The 18,197-nt window shown below is 44.0% G+C and overlaps 2 protein-coding genes and 1 non-coding gene across 4 annotated transcripts; 1 reads left to right on the forward strand and 2 right to left on the reverse strand.

Annotated features, from left to right (window-relative positions):
- Positions 1–54: 54 nt before the first annotated feature.
- On the reverse strand, positions 55–2,018 carry LOC144712916 (putative xyloglucan 6-xylosyltransferase 5). Its single transcript, XM_078587329.1, has one exon. The coding sequence runs from the start codon at positions 1,750–1,752 to the stop codon at positions 295–297; it is 1,458 nt and encodes a 485-aa protein (XP_078443455.1). The 5' UTR covers positions 1,753–2,018; the 3' UTR covers positions 55–294.
- A 9,724-nt stretch (positions 2,019–11,742) lies between these two features.
- On the reverse strand, positions 11,743–17,914 carry LOC144712884 (putative NOT transcription complex subunit VIP2). Of its 2 annotated transcripts, none has more exons than XM_078587255.1 (13): positions 17,556–17,914; positions 16,186–16,291; positions 15,925–16,103; positions 15,473–15,845; positions 14,346–14,555; positions 14,079–14,180; positions 13,865–13,968; positions 13,186–13,353; positions 12,667–13,116; positions 12,530–12,579; positions 12,403–12,444; positions 12,187–12,331; positions 11,743–12,005 (listed from the first exon to the last, which is right to left on the reverse strand). In XM_078587255.1, the coding sequence occupies exons 1-13, from the start codon at positions 17,574–17,576 to the stop codon at positions 11,940–11,942; spliced, it is 2,016 nt and encodes a 671-aa protein (XP_078443381.1). In that variant the 5' UTR covers positions 17,577–17,914; the 3' UTR covers positions 11,743–11,939. The 2 variants fall into 2 exon arrangements, with proteins under 2 accessions (XP_078443381.1, XP_078443380.1); XM_078587254.1 differs by having other exon boundaries at positions 12,530–12,582; positions 17,556–17,913.
- LOC144713379 (small nucleolar RNA snoR35) lies at positions 16,186–16,263 on the forward strand. The gene has a single exon (XR_013584040.1). It is a non-coding gene; the product is annotated as a small nucleolar RNA snoR35 (small nucleolar RNA).
- Positions 17,915–18,197: the final 283 nt, after the last annotated feature.

Genomic DNA, 18,197 nt, shown 5'->3' on the forward strand with positions numbered 1-18,197 from the left:
CCACCCAGGCACCCACCCTCCCAGTCAAGGCGGAATTCCCCCGAACACGAACCAGACCAAAAAAGGAAAGATTCAAACTTGCCACAGACAGAGCTCGCGATGGAGATCTTCCGAGCGACAAGAATAAGAAGAAGAAGAAGAAGAAGAGGAAGCGGAGCAGAGAATCAAACTTGGCACGAACGAGGAGGAGAGCGGAAAATCAAAATTGCAGGAGACGACTGACGAGAGGGAGAAGAAGAAGAGGTGGGCGATGGAAGAGGAAGAAGAGGAGGGTGAAGAAGAAGAAGAAGAGGGTTAGGGTTGGTGGTGGTGGAGGGTGAAGGAGGCGAGGCGGGCGTCCTCGTCGGCGAGAAGGCGGAGGGGGTCGGAAGGGTCGGGGCGGAAGCGCTTGACGAGGGGGGAGGAGAGGGAAGGGTGGGAGAAGCCGTAGAGATGGAGGACCTGGTTGTCGGCGAAGTTGAAGGCGCGCTCCATGCTGTGCAGGCACTTGTCCGCGGGGTAGTCCCCGTAGCTCCCGCACGGCTTGCAGCCCACAAAGTGCGTGACGAAGGGCCAGCGGTCGTCGCCCAGGCCGGGGTGGTGCCGCTCCATCATCTCCTCGTAGCGCTCCACCAGGCCCGGCCAGAAGCCGTGCAGGTAGAAGGAGTTCTCGATGAAGGTGGCCGGGAACCAGCGCTCCTGCGCCGCCAGCAGCAGGTAGATGAGCGCCGACTGGTCGTCGGCCTCGAACACGGGGCGGCCCTTGAGCTCCGCCGCGAGCAGCTTCCCGGCCGCCTCCCGGACGGGGCCTCTCTGGCCCATGGGCGCCCACGCGTCCAGCAGGTCCAGCGCCCACTGCGAGTTGCGCAGCAGGAAGCTGCCCGTGTTCAGGCTGATCCACGACCGCTGCTCGAAAACCAGGTCCGGGTACCCGTGGATGACCAGGTTCTTCCCCGCGTACTTGCCCAGCGGCAGCTCGAAGGCCATGTCCGTGAACAGCGCGTCGCTGTCCATCCACCACACCCACTCCGCCTCGGGGTGCGCCAGCAGCAGCTTCCGCAGCAGCGGCAGCTTCGCCCAGTACCCGCCCAGCTCCTGGTCCAGGTGCGCCATGTTGTACGCGATCTCGATCCCGTGCAGCCGGCAGTAGTCGATCTTGTTCTTGATGGCCTTGAGCAGGTAGTGGTCGCCGATCGCGTTGTCGCACGGCCCCGGCTGCGACCCCGTCACCAGCAGCACCCGCGGCCGTCCCCCCCCCGCGCCGCCGCCCACCGCCGCCGGGAACCCCGGGTTCGCCGCCAGCCACCGCCGCCGCTGCTCGTCCCAGTCCCGGATCTCCGGCCCCAGCCGGTACGTCAGGTTCTTCAGATCCACTTCCGGCGGCTCCGCCGCCACCGCGCTCGAATTCGCCGCCGCCGCGGCCTCGGCCTTGGGATCAGAAGGCGCCTCCTGCTGCTGCGGCTGGCGCGGCGCGGGGACGGCCTCGCCGTCGGCGTCGTCGGGGTCGGCGTCGGAGCGGATCTCGCGGAGGATGCGGTCGATGTCCTCCACGGCGGCCTTGTTCTGCGGCTCGCCGCGGCCGAGGTCGCCCACGCCGATGGTGCCGCGCAGGACGAGGATGGTGACGAAGCCGCACAGGATCGTGATCTTGATGTTGTTCCACGTCTTCTGGATCTGCCGCCCCTTTGGAATCCGCGATCTCCCCGCCGCCGTCGTCGGCAGAGCTCCGCCGCCGCTGCTGCCTCTATCCCTCGCCTTCAGATCCGGCCCCATTCTCCCTCTTCCTCTCTCTCTCTCTCTCTCTCTCTGCCCTAGTTCAGAGCTTCCAATGGCGGACTCCGCCGGCAGCCATTAGCGTACCTATGAGATTTCACGCGTGCCGCCGCGCGAACGATCGTAGAAGCGCTCTCGCTCTCTCTCTCTCCCTCTCCCTCTCTCTCTCTCTCTGGCCGCTGCTACCTGCCACGCTCGCGCGGGGCCGAGGAGTCGAGGAAGAGGACAATGGGGATGACGCCTCAGCACGGAGAAGAGGAAGATGAAGAAGACGAACCACTCCAAGCCAAGGATATTATTATCTAAATCTGAATAGGCGGTGCGCTCGCTTTTTTTTTCTTTTTTACGGAGTTGAACAATTCGGAAACAAAGAAGACGAAGATCAAAACAGCTGGCCCGGCGCGGACCATCGGATCCAGCGACCGAACCCTATGGAGACCGCATCTCCGCCGTCCGTTCGGTGGTCCCCGCATTTCCCTCGGGCATACGTGGTTAATAAGACCAGACTCCCCGGGGCTATCGGTCGAAGTTCGGTTTGTCGGTAGACCCAAGTAAGTAAGGCCGATGACCGTCAAATCTCGGATCTGCCTCCTTGGTACTTCGGTACTTTGGTAGTTGGTAGGTAGGCGCATCTCGGATTGAATCGGATCAGATCGGATCGGATCGAACCAAAACGAACGGGAAAACAAAACGCGAATCTATGGAAGCTTTTATAACACATTTGGTCTGTTAAATCTGAAATGTACATACAACGGCCGGCCGAGTCGATCTACCCCTCGATCCTGATCTCGATCGACATCGTTGACCGAGTCGATCTAGCCCTCGGTTTGGGACGGTTTTCGTCTGGTCCCACGTCCCATTTTTTTAGGTCGTCCCAAACCGACCATTCTGGACTCATCCTGTTGGGAAACGTGAGCACCCTTGGCAAATCCCAATTCCGCATGACATTCATAATGGAAAGCCATATGCATTCTAATTCATAGGAATTTTAATTTTTGATTAAAAAAATCATAAGATAAAGCTTTAGAAAATTCATTCCATGTCCTGTCTGACGATAGAGGAGAGGAAAATTTTTCATCTCGAAATGAAAAAACAATCCCATCCTTTGTCTGACGGACAGTTTTCTGTGTTGTCCAATGTACGAGGCCCTAGACAGGACTTTATTTTGTTCCGGAAAAAAAACCATCACATCCATGTCTAAGGCCAAAGAATCGCCTATCAGATTAATAAGACAGACCATCCAATGTAAAGCTGCTACATGTTGAAAAGAAAATCCATGTGAATTCACAACTCTTATCACAATTCAAAATTCCCATTCTATTGTGAGTTTGGGACATGAATGCTGGAGATGAAAATTCAATTCCAATGGGTCGACTGTCAAATTTTGGGTTAGTCAAGTCGCAACCTATCAAAGAGGAAGAAAGCCAATCACCTGGTTCATGTAGGGAATAATTACAAAATCATAGTTAGGTTGAACTGGACCTCATTGGGATTTCGATCTCAGAATTGGGCCGGACAGGGTTTTTTTAATAACAAATTCCATTAACTTATCATTCTCTCTTCCTATCTCTCTCTGGCCTCTTCTAACACTATAATTATCGTCGCCACTGTCCAACACAGTCAAGCAAGTACTTATTATAATTTTGAGTGATAATCGTAGATTGTAGACCTTTTTCTAACCCTTCAAACCTTCGCGTTACTTTTTGGCCCTAACATCGACTGATATGGATATAAATTAATATCCACTTATACCATGCTATAAATGCCTGAGATTATTTGATATTTTTTTATGAATCAGCGCAGAGCCATTGACCAAGACTGCCTAGGCTAATGTTTCTTTTGTAATTGAAAGTTAGGATTTATTAAATAAGTATAGAGTAGACTCCTCAAATACAATTTAATCTAGGCAAACAATAAATATCCATCCACAACAACCCAAGACTTCATTCCAACAAATAGATACTTCAATTCAGTGCCTAGGATTCTTGTATGCATGAAATGATTACTTTTGAACGAAATGTGTGAACCAAAATGAGTCAAACCCATGATCTAGGATCAAATGGACCAAAATGAGCCAAACCAAAATGATTTATGACATCTGAATTTTTTTCAAAAAATAAGATTAATCGGGATATATTTTTTAACTCAAATGGCCTAGTGAATTCACATGCATATGTTTTTTCGAAATTCTTTTTGTGATGAATATTGAAACAAAATCATAAAGGTGAATATGAAATTAATGAATCATATTTTGTTTTCTTTAGCAAAATATATGTTTATGTTGTTTATTCATCCATTCAAATTTTTTTGAGGATATTTCAGACTTATTTATTTCATGAATGTTAATGCGCATAGACCTTATTTTTTATCCTTTAGTCATTTATGTATAAAATATCAATAAGCACTACTCATTCTTTTTCAAAAAATGTTATCAGTATTTTCTCAACACGATGTTGTTTTGTTAAGCTTAAATGTGATGCGTTTCAAATTTATGATTTTCCCTAAGCAAATGTTAGCATATATGCACTATGCATGCCAATCTCACATTCCACATCTTTCTCGATATTCATTGATGTAATTTATGCATTGTAATGACTAAATGAATTATGAATAGATCATAATGCACGGTAAATAATAGTTAAATGTATGCTCTAAACGGTGCTACTTACAAGATACTTGAGACGAACATCAAATTCATTTTCTAGACACTATGGTGGCGCACACAACTATGCACCATCATCGGATGTGACACCACTACCGCAGGAGACGTCCTGTGTCATGACATGTTACCAGCAGCAACTTCAAACCCAAGATCTGAACATCAATTAAAATTAGATTTATTTTTACAATTAATTTATATTTATATTTCCTCTGAGGCATATAAATATGCAAATGTTGTACTAAACTCCTTGGTGATTTTTCTTTGGAATTAAAATTTTCTTATTCTAAAAAAAAATTCGCTAGCCTCGTCTCTGCCTCAGTCGCCGCCGTTTGTCGTCGCCGCTGCCATTTGTTGCTGTTTCCGCCATTGAGAGGAGACCTCCCTACTCACAACCTTTGTCAGAGCAATCGTAGCCAGTAGCTACCGCCCTCGCGACCACGATTTGTTGCCGTTGCCCAAGCAGTCCTCGCGCCTCAGTCGCTTGCGCGACCCCGCAACCGTAGTCAACACTCACACTACCCATCTCCGGACGTGCCGCCCATGCGGCCACCGCGCGCAACCGCAGCCCGCGCAGCCATCGCGTGCAGTCGCTGCCCTGGCGGCCACCGCGTGCAGCCACTGCCCGCACGACCACCGCAATGAGGCTTCGCCTGCACCGCATTCTACACCGATCTGCTTCACACCCCTTGTCTGGCATCAACGTGTCCCGTTTACCATTAAGGTTTCGAGGCGCTGCTCCGAACTTTGCAAGGGGACAACTCCCCTTGACCCCCTCGCCAGCTGACCGCGTAATTGGATCTATGCCCAGCATGTCGAACCGCACATCATCCACTCTCGCCGCCAAAAGACTCCACAACGTCCTACATCACCCGCTTACGCTACGCCAGTGCTAAAGTTCCACTCTTCCCTCTTTGGTAATATGCATCATCTTATCTGATATTTTCTCGCGTGTTATTCCACTGTCATCAGACTTAGTAGAATAGGTTAATTGAATATATTTGAATCATCTCGTAATCGATCTTTCGATATATTGGGTTTGGAGGTTTGTTTTCACCGCGGTGGTTGTAAGACAGTCTTCCTACCCTTGACCGAGGAAAGAGGTTGCATCATCAACATTTTTACCGGATTTAACTGCTCGAAGTCTATCGTGTTGATTTGTGATCTATTTTATCCATCCCTAGTTGAGTTAGTCATCCTACATCAAATTAGTATCAGAGCATAACATGTGTATGCCTATCTTCCATACTTTTTATACATTATCCATCATTATTTCATCTTGCATGCATCTTCGTTCAGGCAAACACGTCGTCGCCATGACTGATCCTTCCCTCGACAACTGTGAGGCTTATATTCCTATTCGAAAGTCATCTCCACTTCCTCCACTATCCTCATTACGAGGGGATGCAGATCGTATGAAAGAGACTGTCCATAGTTGATTCATGACATTAATACAGGTCTTACCAACATGGACAACCGTCTAACTAGTTCCATTGATGCATTTAGTGAAGAAACTTGTTGATTAGAAACTTGAGGTCGTGACGGGAATCACCATGATCGTGACGTTCCTTATCCACTTGAGCATAGAAATCAAGGGCACGATCAAAAGCATCTTTATTATGATCATTTTTGTATCTGCCTGAGTGTAAACTCAGAGGTTGTGATTGGGATCCCTAAGCAAAATGATCCACATCAAACCGATGATAGAACCCCAGGACGTGATAAGTATCATCCTTTTCGTTATGATCCCTATCTGCCTGAGGATAGACACCTGGGTCGTGATAGGAGTCAATCACTGCGAAATGACCCCTATCCACATGAGGATAGACGCCAAAGTTTGAATGAGAATTATTCTAAATGCGACGATCCCTATCCATTAGAGGATAGAATACAAGTTCGCGATCATCACCATCCAGATCATGACAATTGATGCACCATATCTAAAGGAGTGTCAAAGTCAATGTTCCATATTATAAGGGATCTAGAGATCCTAAGGAATAGATTGACTGAGAGTCAAAATTAAACATCTATTTCAAATTGTATGATATGCTTGAGTGGAAAAGGGTCTAATACGTTGAGATGAGATTGGGTGGTCAAGCGAAATTCTTTTGAGAAAATCTTAAATTTTCAATTTATAACCGACGAAATGAACCTATAGAAACGTGGCCACAAATGAAGGATAAACTTGGGGAGAAATACGTGATAGTCGCCTATTTAGATAACCTTCTATACCAATGGTACAAATTATGACATGAAAGACGCTCAGTGTCTGAATACATCACATAGTTTGAAGAGTTTTACATGAGGTGCACAATAGAAGAAAATCCCGGTGTTGTTATTTGAAAGGCTCAATACCTATCCTGAGACGGAGTTTCTCATTTGAAAGGCTGCTACACTTGAGCAGGCCTATCAGATAGTAGAAGATCTGGAGCCGTGTCAGACCCTTTATAATACCCTTGTTGTTAGTGGCCGTCCAACTCTAAGCGATCGCACATATTCTACTTATCCTATTCGATCGTCTCCCTGCAATCCACCTATATCTATTCTTGTAGCTCCACCCACATCGAATCGTTCAACTGCTGATCAATGTGTTCCCGCTCCTACATCTCAGTATCCCACTCCGCTACCTACTAACAACCATGTCTTGTCATCTCTAAATTCCACCGCTTGAGCACCTACTCGTCCTTCCCCCTCAGGTTGGCCCATCTGGCATGACATGCTTCAAATGCCAAGGACGCGGCCATAGAGTATCCTAGTCTCCATCTAGAGCATTGCACATTAGAAATGAATATTCTGAACTTGAACCTACCATTGATGATCAACCCATTGACGCGGAAGATTATAGACTAGAAAGGTATGTTATAGATAAATGCGTAAATGAGGATGGCGATGGAATTATATGTGTCCCGCAAGCCAATCACACATTCCACATCTTGTTTCATATTCATTAATACAACATATTCATTATAGTACATGTGTGATGTTTATAATGAAGTCTATGGCAACATGATCAGAATTAATTAATTATGATAAGATAGTAATACGGAAATCACTAGTCTTTAAGCATATTTTTTAGACATTCCTATTCAAAAGATACGCGAGAAGGACAACGAAATATCCAAATAGAATAGCACTATCTGGCCTCACTCATATGATGAGTATGGCTGGTCCGTAGCCATTAGTCTGGAGACACTAAGGATAGATAGCGTGTGCTCTTTAGTGAAAAGAGTTCACTGAATTGATTCATAAGAATCCCTGAATGATATTATATCAAACTATCAATCAGGTTAATTTGCGTTATGGTTGTGTAAGTGTTATTTAGACCTGAGACATCAAAGACGCCTTATGGATGGACAGTTGTACTTTAAATATGATGAATGAGTTTCTAATCATGCAATTTTAAATAATTGTAGTTTAGGTACATCAAAAAAGTTCATGAAGACGATTAAGTGGTCAAGATGGAATCGTACACCCTAGATATAAGAGGTGACAGCTCAAAGAAGACGATACGATGAAGTCTTTGACCAATGTAGTAAAATATCGAAGAAGAGTACTCCAACGATTTCCAAATGCATCAATACTAACTTAGATGACCGATTAGGGTTTGACAACTAGCTATACCCTAAGTCGTCCAAGGAGCATCAAGTGGATGATGGACTATAGATACAAGGTAATTGATGACGAGCATATTCTAAGAGTTAGTCAATACATAGTCATTTGTATCTTCTATAGCACGAGGTCTACTTTCACACTCCACATGTTGGAGACTCAATCTATCGATTGGGTTAAATTGATTCAAAATTAATTAATTTATATGATAATATATTTAATTTGAAAAGTAAATAAAAGTTAATAGGTCACTAGAGTCGTTAACTAGACTAATACATGAGCCTAGAGGGTCACAAGCAAATAGTCTTTTGGACGTCAAAAGATATACTTAAAATTTAGGAGTTTTTATGAAAAAGGCCCGCTTAGTATGAATAAGGAAAGACCATCAACGAAATTCACATAGGTCAAAATTTCTCAGGGGAATCATTCCCTTTCTTTTCCCTTTTCCCAACACCCATCTCTATGCCCGATGCGATTGGAACGACGTAACGACGACGATGGAGGTAAAACGAGACTTGTCAAAGAGAATGATGAGATTCAACATGTCGAGGATCGCATGAATACGTGTAGAGGTTGCGCACTTGAGCAGCTCGACTTGTCTCACTCTAGGATCTAAGAAATCACAAATGCGATTCGTGCAAAGGTACTTCATTTACATGGTTTTATCGATTTTATTTTATTCCTTTTAGTCTTCCGTTGTAGAATGTTTTGATTTGTTCATCCATGTCAAGGCCTCTAGAACCCAACATATGGCCAGTGAATTTTATTGGTATCACTGATTGCCCGCTATCGATTCCTCGACGTGATCCACCTACTTACGTTAGGGGAATCATTCGTTGTAGTCTAGCCAACCTTCTACCGATGATTCTACATTGAGGACATACATATTTCGTACTTACGTAAAGATTAATGATAAGATGTATAAGACGATCATTAATAGTGGTAGTTGTATCAATTTCGTTTGAGAAGCTATGACTTCACATTTGGGATTACCTCTAATTGATCATCCTCACCCCAATTATGTCTCATAATGGGTGCTACATCGATCCCTGTTAAGAACCAATGTCTCAGTCCGTCCATGAATTAGAGGTAATCCCAAATGTAACCAAATTTTAGTCAGCCCCTATCCTTCCCTATGTAGCCATGGCAAGCAGAAGTATCGAGATGGATATGGGGCATGTGGTATGTCTTCACGAGTGGTTCACTGAGGGTGTAGTTGGGAAACCAGTGCAATTGTGCCAACGAGGACCAAAATGGAAGATGTGTCAAAGTGGGTGTTGGAGGCACTTGATGTGTCAAGGCTGAGTTCTAAGCACCGTCATACTATGGGTGGACGTCGAGGTGGGTGGTATGATCAATCAATGGGTACATTGAGGGTCATTGCCCACAAGTGCATGGAGTGTCATGCCGCCGAGGCACTTGGAGCGACATACATGCATGCATGCATGCTTGACTGCGGGGCCCAAGGCACTTAGCACCACTACCTCATGGCATGGGTTGCGCCTAGTCTCTATATTCCTGTACCTCGAGCCCATGTAACAAATACAACCACATATGTATCTTTATGCATGTGATAGTAAAATGCATGTGTTGTGCTAAGGGCCAAGCCCAACCTCCTTCAAACCCCCAAGCAATCTCAAGCAATTACCAAGATACTTTTGCTGCTGAATTTACCATTAAAACTCAAGATACTTCTGCTTGCATGACACAAATCCTTAACAGGCCTTTTCAAGGAATTTACCATTAAAACGCAAGATATCCACATTTGACCTTACAGGTCTTGATTATGTATGTGGATGCTAGCAACTTGGGCCTAAAAAACCTTTATATCTTAGAAACTTTCAACTCATATCTTTGCAAAGGTTATCAAGAATTTCACATTTTGATGAAATCTTATTTGAGGCTCGTCATTGCTCCAACAACATGTTACGAGTTAAACATATAAAAGGGAAAAGTCCATTGGGATGGTAGATTTTGTTAGCCAATGTTGCTTTTCCATCTCTTAATATGAATGGGCCCAGCCCATTTAAGAGTAAGTGACTTTATATGGTGGGCCCATCACATTTACTCTTATTGGCTGGTTTTGAAACCAGCTGTAATAAGTGAACGAGTAAGAAATTTTACTCTCGTTTTTTGGAAACCCTAGCCACCTCAAGAGGGGTTTAGGAGAGAGTGCTGTTGGAAGAACCAGAGCTGCACACGGTGAACTAAGTTTAACAGATTTGACAAACTTGAGTATTTCATTCAACATATATAGAGGTGTAACTTTAAATTGCATTATGTAGCTATTTCCAATTACCATTACAATTTGCAATGTTGAAATCCACTAACAAACCAATAGACAGCTATAAGTCTAGTACCACTAACTTACTACAACAGCAGAATCAATTTTTACTTTATTACAGTTTTTTATACTTGTAAAAAAAGAAGCATGTTAGTTGACCTCAATGAGATCATGATGTGATATGACCACCTTCAAACCCCCAAGCAATCTAATCTAGAGAAGATAGATATCTTTGGAACCCAAATAATATCAAACAGTTTGTTGTATCCTGATAGTACTTGGCCCTAATTCGAGATCTAGTTAATCGCACAGAGCGAGCATGACAAATTCTCGACATTCAGCCGAGTTACAGAGCTGATACCGGATAATGATAGATTTATTTAGTTCGCCAAAATTCAGGAAATGTCTACCGCTCAAGGTAATGTCTCGATGATCTGTGGTGGACAATTATCAATAAGTGGCATCATAACTGGCATAATAAAATAATCACAAGTAATAAGTAAAATTAACCGAAGCATAAAATTATGCACTTTGATTGAAGTATTGATCAAATATTCGTGCTTAAATGCGTTCATAAATTTATCATTACAAAGTGTTAAAATTAATTTAATAAGCGGGTATGTCAAACATTAAAAAACTCAATCAGCTGTTCAATAGAAACTTGAGTTAAATATAATTCCGCAAAATTAAATTCAAGAAATATGAACTCATACAATCCAGCTGAAGTTTCTGATCATCGCAAGGAAAATTTGCGGAACTAATTAGAAGATTTGGAATGAAAACAAAAAACTACTACACTCATTTGAAATGAAATCTAGAATTCAAGCTGACTGAAGCCGAGCTGTCAAATCCAAAGGCTAGCTAACGCCGCCCAGTTACAAGCAAAAACTGGAAAACCTTCAAAGAGAACATTATCACATAATATTGGATAGTGTTTAAACCGCACACTCCATTAAATCGTGAAGGTTCCCATTAGATATTTCCGCAAACACTCTAAAGAATTTAGTTCACACCGATTTTTGCCCGGCCAGGGCATTACCAGTCTTAAATATTAAAAGTTCTGAATGTTCAATGATGTGTCGGTAGAGTTCAACAGCAAGTTATCTCGTTCTGTTTGAGCTCCAAATTCACACGGTGGTAAGAAAAGATGGATTGGTTAAAAAAGTAGCAGGGATTAGCGTGGATTGGCTCAGTCGAATTGACTAGGAAAGTTTGGACAAGGTTCGGACATTGGATGTAACGCTTGGATCGCGCATAATCAGGAAGCAGAACCCAAGAAGCATCGCATGACAAGCTTCCATATTAAATTCATAGCAGCATGCCTAGTAGCTTCAATATATTTAAAAGCATATGTTATAATTATTGTTTAGAACTTGTCGTGACACATTACTAAGATTGACGGCTTCAGTTTTTTATCACCACAGGTTAAATTCAGATAAGATACAAATGAGGGTTAGAATTGAAGGATGAAATAAAGCGGGACATTGCGTTCATGGACATGAAATGCAAGGGCATCTATAGGCGACAAACTTGAGAACATGAAGGGCAAGGATGAACAAGGAACTACCTTTGCCCACCTTACCATATCCTATTGCCGAATCAAAACTCATCAGCCAGGGATATTTACAAAGCGAGCTATGGCCGGCTGATTGAAATAGCCGGTTTCTTCTCCACCATATCATAGTGCACCACAAAGTTATCCTGCAGCTCCAACAAATTGCACTTAGCACAAAAAATCCACAAAAATGAGATAACGATGGCAAGTGAGATGAGAGAGAGTGATACCAACAGCGAGAATGAGAGAAAAAGAGTGGCGGGGAAGAGAAAGAGGAAAAAGGAGAGAGAGAGAGAGAGAGAGAGAGAGAGAGAGAGAGAGAGAGACCTTGCGGACTGTGTCCCATGTATTAGGGTCAAAGCAATGATAGGAACCCCTCTCGTAGGTGTTGGTCTTCACAAGAGGCTCCACGTTAGCAACTCTGATGAACCACAGCCTGTGCTCCTTGTGGTAAAACCAACCTCTCGACCCCCTAAATTAGAAAATTAAACACAGATGATACAAGAAGTAATAGGCCCATCGCGACTGAGAACTCATACTCACAGTTCATATGCAGCATATAGCTGAGCATCATCCTTAGGCATACTGCAAACAAAAGCGCCCAACAATACATGTTAGATTTGTAGCAGATGACCCAAATAGGAAATCTTGCCATGAGATTAGTATAAACCTGTAGAATATGTAGAAGAGTGTCTCCAGCTTGAACTTCGCAAAGAAGCCCTGCTGTATCCAGTCCAACGCAAGAGTCAGAAAAATTCATCTCAGCAAAGGAAAGGGCAATAGCAAAGGAACAAGAAGATTTATTACATGGAGCTCTGGTGGCGGTTTAGCGTAATAGCATGTTGGCACAGCGAATTCTGGATCCCCTTTGGCAGGTTCTTCCAACCAGGGCGACCCAAAGGTCTTGTAAAGAGTGTCGCTTGAATTCAGATTCAATCCAAGCGTCGTCAAATCAATGCCCAGTGCGAGGGACGAAAGGTCCTGATCATTGAGCTTGATCACGCTCAGCAAGCCCAACAAACCAAACCGGTCTGGCGCAGCGGCAGAGATAGCAGATGCTCCTTGTGTGCCCGTCATTGCCTTCAGGGTCTGGTCTCTGTACTGCCCAAGAGCAGGCATTTGCTGCAATCGGAACTGAGAGGGGTTTGGAGAAGGGTATTGTTGAAGGAGCTGGTTATAAACCCCAATGCTTGAACTCGGACTCGGTGGGTTTAGAGGCCTGAGTCCCAGGCTTGGGGGGCCACCACCTGTCTGAGCCTGCCATGAAAATAAAACGTCATTCCATAGACATATCCATCTAAGGGAGACCATGATTATAATCCTAACCTGGCCATGGAAAGATCCATGAGAAGAAAACATGTCAGATCCATGAAGGTGTACGTCCTGACTGATTGAAGAAGAGAAGTCGACAACATTGAATGGGCTGTGCTGTTGCTGCTGTTGGTGGTGAGACGGGTAGCTTCCCCCGATGTTGAATCCAGCAGACCGTCCGACCTAGAAAAGAGTATGACAAGAACTCCATGAAGACTTACCAAAGGAAGAACAAGAGAAGGGTCGTCACACGTGTGGCTCACTGAAGACACGTGGGAAGATTTGAAAAAAAGAGCGGGAAAAGGAAGCTATAAATAAAGGCAAAAGCCAATAAAGGGTGGTAGTTTTTGAAAGTTCAGATCGCTTGGGCGAGGAGGCTGGCGGGACAACCTCCTGTCCAGAGGAACAAGAACCGATCCGGTTTTGTACTGAGTGACTAGTTCCTAAATCATCCTCTCTTTCCTTCCATCTCCGTTCAAAACTTTCCCCTCATTCTTCTATTATTCTCCCAATAGATCCACGGGGATCTTGTGCTACAGTCGTTCTTCTAAGAACGTTGGGTTTTCCTTGGAATTTATTTGTTTCTATCAATCGCGCCGGCGGGATCTTATCAGAGTATTAGGATTTCTTCATTCGCCATCTGGACAGCAAGAGTTGGGAGATTGAAAAAAGGAGAGAGTGATACTGAACTCACATGGAAACCCGGGGTCGCGTTCAAGTGCTGAGACTGCATCATGGACATATTATCATGGATTTGATCTTTCTGGTGTAAATCCATGGAGAACTCATTGTTTCCCCCTGAACCAAGAAGAGTTAGATCATGGAAAACTGTAAGCATCAACTTAACGCATTACATAAATGGAACTTAAAATTCCATGAGGAAGACGAATGTCGTTGACAAAATAAACCTTTGAACCCTGGCAATGCTGGAAAATCCTCATTGTGGATGCTGAATTCCTGGTTTGGTTGGACAATAGAATTGACACCAAGTCCTTGCTTTCGTAGTGACACTGTGAATCATCGTGCCGGATAGTCAGGGACCGTTAAATAACAACGGGAAGAAAAAAATAAATAGTTTAGGCAACCCAAAAATAAGATGGATTACCAATATTATTTTAAAGTAGCATAACAGAGGATTAACAATATTATTTTAAAGTAACATAATAGAGACCAACCTGACTGTCCTTGAGATCCTCCAGCAGAGCTTGGCCGACCAGACAGCTGTGGGAAGTCATTAATGTCGAAGGGAGACATCTCACTTGGGTTCACATCGTTCAACATACCCATGGAACTCAAGGGGTTAGTTCCTGCCTGCATTTGGTTCTGGGATAATGTTCCAGCCGAGGAGGGGTACGAATTTCCAAGCATGCCCATCATCTGAGGAGCTGAGTTCATGACAGGAATCAGAACAGAAGTCAAACATTACGAATCATTGAATAAAATTGATTTAAGACATGTGAAGTGAACACTTTGCCCATCAACCAATGTTACAAGATTCGCCACGAAAAAGAAAATACTACAAAATCAAAGTAATCCGAAGATGAACTTTTTATTCCGAGCAAGAAATGGAATAGTATGCAAGAGTTGTAGACGTTAAATATAGACAAAAAAGGGATGATAAGTTATACTTTATAATGAAAAGGTAATATTTCAAGGAACCAAATCATGCAAATAGAACGGTAAATTACAAATGAAGCTCCAACGCTTGAAAGCCGAAAAACTAAGTCGGACAAGCTAACCAAGAAACAGAGGGCTTAAACATATACTTAAGTTGTCTGAGACTTGAGTCAAAGGATGACCCAAGTAAAAACAACAACAAGGCATAGAGTTGAAAGATTTGTTTTATCTCTTCTGGGGGAAATTGCCCCAGTGAAACCCAGAGTTGATGCCCGATGGGCAGTCAAGTAAATATGATCATAATGAAAGGAATTACTCAATATCGTGGCCATATGCTTAATCACAAGATGAAATGAACAATCAACAAGGATGCCCTTGTTTCGAAAACTCCATTGGGTGAGTTCTCGAGGGTCTTATAATATCATTGAAATTAAATGACGTTTATCGCATCCAGTAATCCCACGATTATCAGGGATAAAAAATAAGCAGAGGCTATGAATCCCAAGAAAAAGAAATAAAGCAAAAGTTAAATTACACAACATGAGATATTATGATGTTCTCTGCATGCACAACTGCCGAACAGGGCAATAAATAAAAATATCAAATCAGAAGCTGATAGGAATAACAAACTGGCAACGACCTTACAGAATCTTTAATTGAATTACTGGACTACCCAGTAGATTACCTTGTTGAAGCACACCGCTCTTTAGCCTGTTGGTTCCTTGCACACTCAGACTCCCTGGACCACTATTGCCCGCCAGATTTACACGTGTCGCAAGGCCTGGAACAGACAATCCACCAGATGTAATGCTCCGACCAATGTTGCCCCCGGTTAAATTCCCCATTGAATTTGTAATTCGAGGCCCCGCATTCCCCAAAATTGGGGAGATCCCTAATCCAGGAACTGGCATTCTATTGCTTATCCCTGTTGAGCTAGGGTTAATTCCGGGCATTGAGCCGCCAATACCATTCACACTACTGCTAAACGCTGGATTTCCAGCAAATCCAACTCCTCGATTTGACACACCAGAGTGCCCATACGAACCGCCATGCGATATCTTAAAAAAACATCAAAAAAGTGTTAGAAAATTTGTAAAAAGTTGAACATTTTCAATAAAAAAAAAGTGAAGCATGCACCTGGGATATAGAGGCCGGGATATTATTTGAAGCAAACCGACCACCAGCTATGCTCCCCCCTTGCTGTTGAATGCCACTTGATACAGCAAGTCCCATAGCCGAATTTCGAGACCCCAAAGACCCTGGCATGTTTGGAACATTAATCCCCCCTTGCATGTTATGTAGTCCTAGCATGGCACCTGTAACAAAAATTCACAAGTTACAAATGCATGTTAAAAAAATAGTGATAGGCAGAAACCATATAGGGTGAGAGAGGCATACCAGAGTGATGATATCCTGTGGCATTCGCTGACTGTGAAGAGAACGATGAAGAAAAGGACCGACCCGTAGCATCTTGCAAATTTTGCGTCAACCCATTGAGTGTTGACTGCAACAGAGATTTAGAAAACCTTGTGAGAGTGTGAATTATCTCAATAACAATCCAAAACCTCAAATTGAGTCCAAATAAAGTGATAAGGAATACGTGGGTGATGAATTAATGAAAAGTTCAAGACATTGAGGGAGAAGGATTATAATATAAGACGTGTTAAATGATAGAAGGATTATAATAAAATACAGTCCATTCAGTCCACTACTTCATCTCCAATCCACTACTTTGTCTTCAACCACTCTAATCCAAGAGCTCTAAATCTCCAAAAGTCAAGTTAATTCAGTATTTCCCAAAGGAGAGTATGCAAATTATTTCAATGTACAGTACCCAGTATCCTTTCCTCCAATCAAAGAAGAGTATCCTTTCCTCCAATCAAACATCTCCCTATCTATTTACATAAATGTGAATCCAAGACGATTCTATTTCCATCTCTTGAATCCAAACCTTTATTCAATTTTCGGATATTAATTCACACTCTACTAAACCCAGAATCAAAGAATCTCAAATTAGATGCTCTTCCTACTTAAATTCGAAAACAATGATAATATCCTTCTCATTTGAATTCAAACCAGATCAGATTAAAATACAAATGAATTCGGTTATCAGAGTACGTCCCGTCATTTCAACAGAAGAACGAATTAAGATCGTCCTCTGCTGTAAACTACCCCACCAAAAAATTGGGTATACATCAAGTTGCGCGAAACATGAACTTCCCATTGCATTATAGAAACCCCATTTGAGCGAAAAAAAAACACATCGAATGACGTTGAGTGTACAGGAATCCTATCCACAATGGCGGACCAGGTTCCTCGTCATCCCTCATAAAGTCCGAGGATACAGACGGCATCCAACACACAAAAAAATTTGGAAAAATATTCCTTGTTGAAACAGAAAGAGTGTCCCAAAAAATGAAGAAGAAACATTGAAAAAGAGGCGCTATACATCTGCCCGCCGAACCAGAGCCGACCAACAATTTCAAAGAATGCTGGACACCCAACCCTTGGATCCTCGATGTTTTCACACCCACGACACAATTCGAAAGATAAAATTGGGGTTCTGCTGGATACAGCTAGATTCCTCAATGTCTGCTCCATGGGAATGCGATCGAAAGCCGGAAATCGGGCCTTTCAAAACGACAACGAGCAAAACCCACATGATAAGAACAAAAGGATAAGACGCAAGCAACAACACGAACAAAAAGGGTGGAAGAAGAAGACGGATCGGGCAAAGAGAGACAAGAACTCGCGAAGCCCAGACGCACCTGCGCTGAAGACGTCTGCATCTCGTCGCGCGTTCTCGACCCGAACACGACCGCGCCCCTCAAAGAATCCACGCCGGAGCACTCAATTCAGCCCTTGCCCGCCTCGCGCGCGAGCATCCCCTCTTCCGGGCAAAACCCTAGCCGCGATCCACCGATTCTCGCCCTGTTCTTCGCCGATTCTCGCCCTTGTTCCTCCCGCATCAACCCCCACCGTCTTCTTCTGCCCTCTGCGCTCTCCCCACCTCCCACCACGCTCAGCCCCCCCTGCCGAGGCGATCGTCTTCCCCGAGCTGTCACCTTGTTGCCTTCTTCTCACGAGCAGTATACTCTTCCCTCCCTCTTCTCTCTCTCTCTCTCTCTCTGCGCCCCTCGATCGGTCTGCTCACCGTCAATTCAAGCGGCTAAACTCCCGAACGGACGACGAAATAAGACGGGACGGATGACGAAATATAACGGGACGGATAAAGCAACGGGCAGGTGGTAACGGAATAGCCCGAGAAGGGAGTCGAAAATGACGGAATTGACTGAACGGATGACGCAATAAGACGGTGGACGGACGACTGAATGGAGACGCGATGGGACGATGGAATGGGACGGGAGGATGACGGAAAGGACGGATGTGTATTATTCGTAATTGTGAAT

This window comes from Wolffia australiana, chromosome 15 (assembly GCF_029677425.1).
Source record: "Wolffia australiana isolate 7733 chromosome 15, ASM2967742v1".
In the NCBI taxonomy this organism is placed as follows: Eukaryota; Viridiplantae; Streptophyta; class Magnoliopsida; order Alismatales; family Araceae; genus Wolffia; species Wolffia australiana.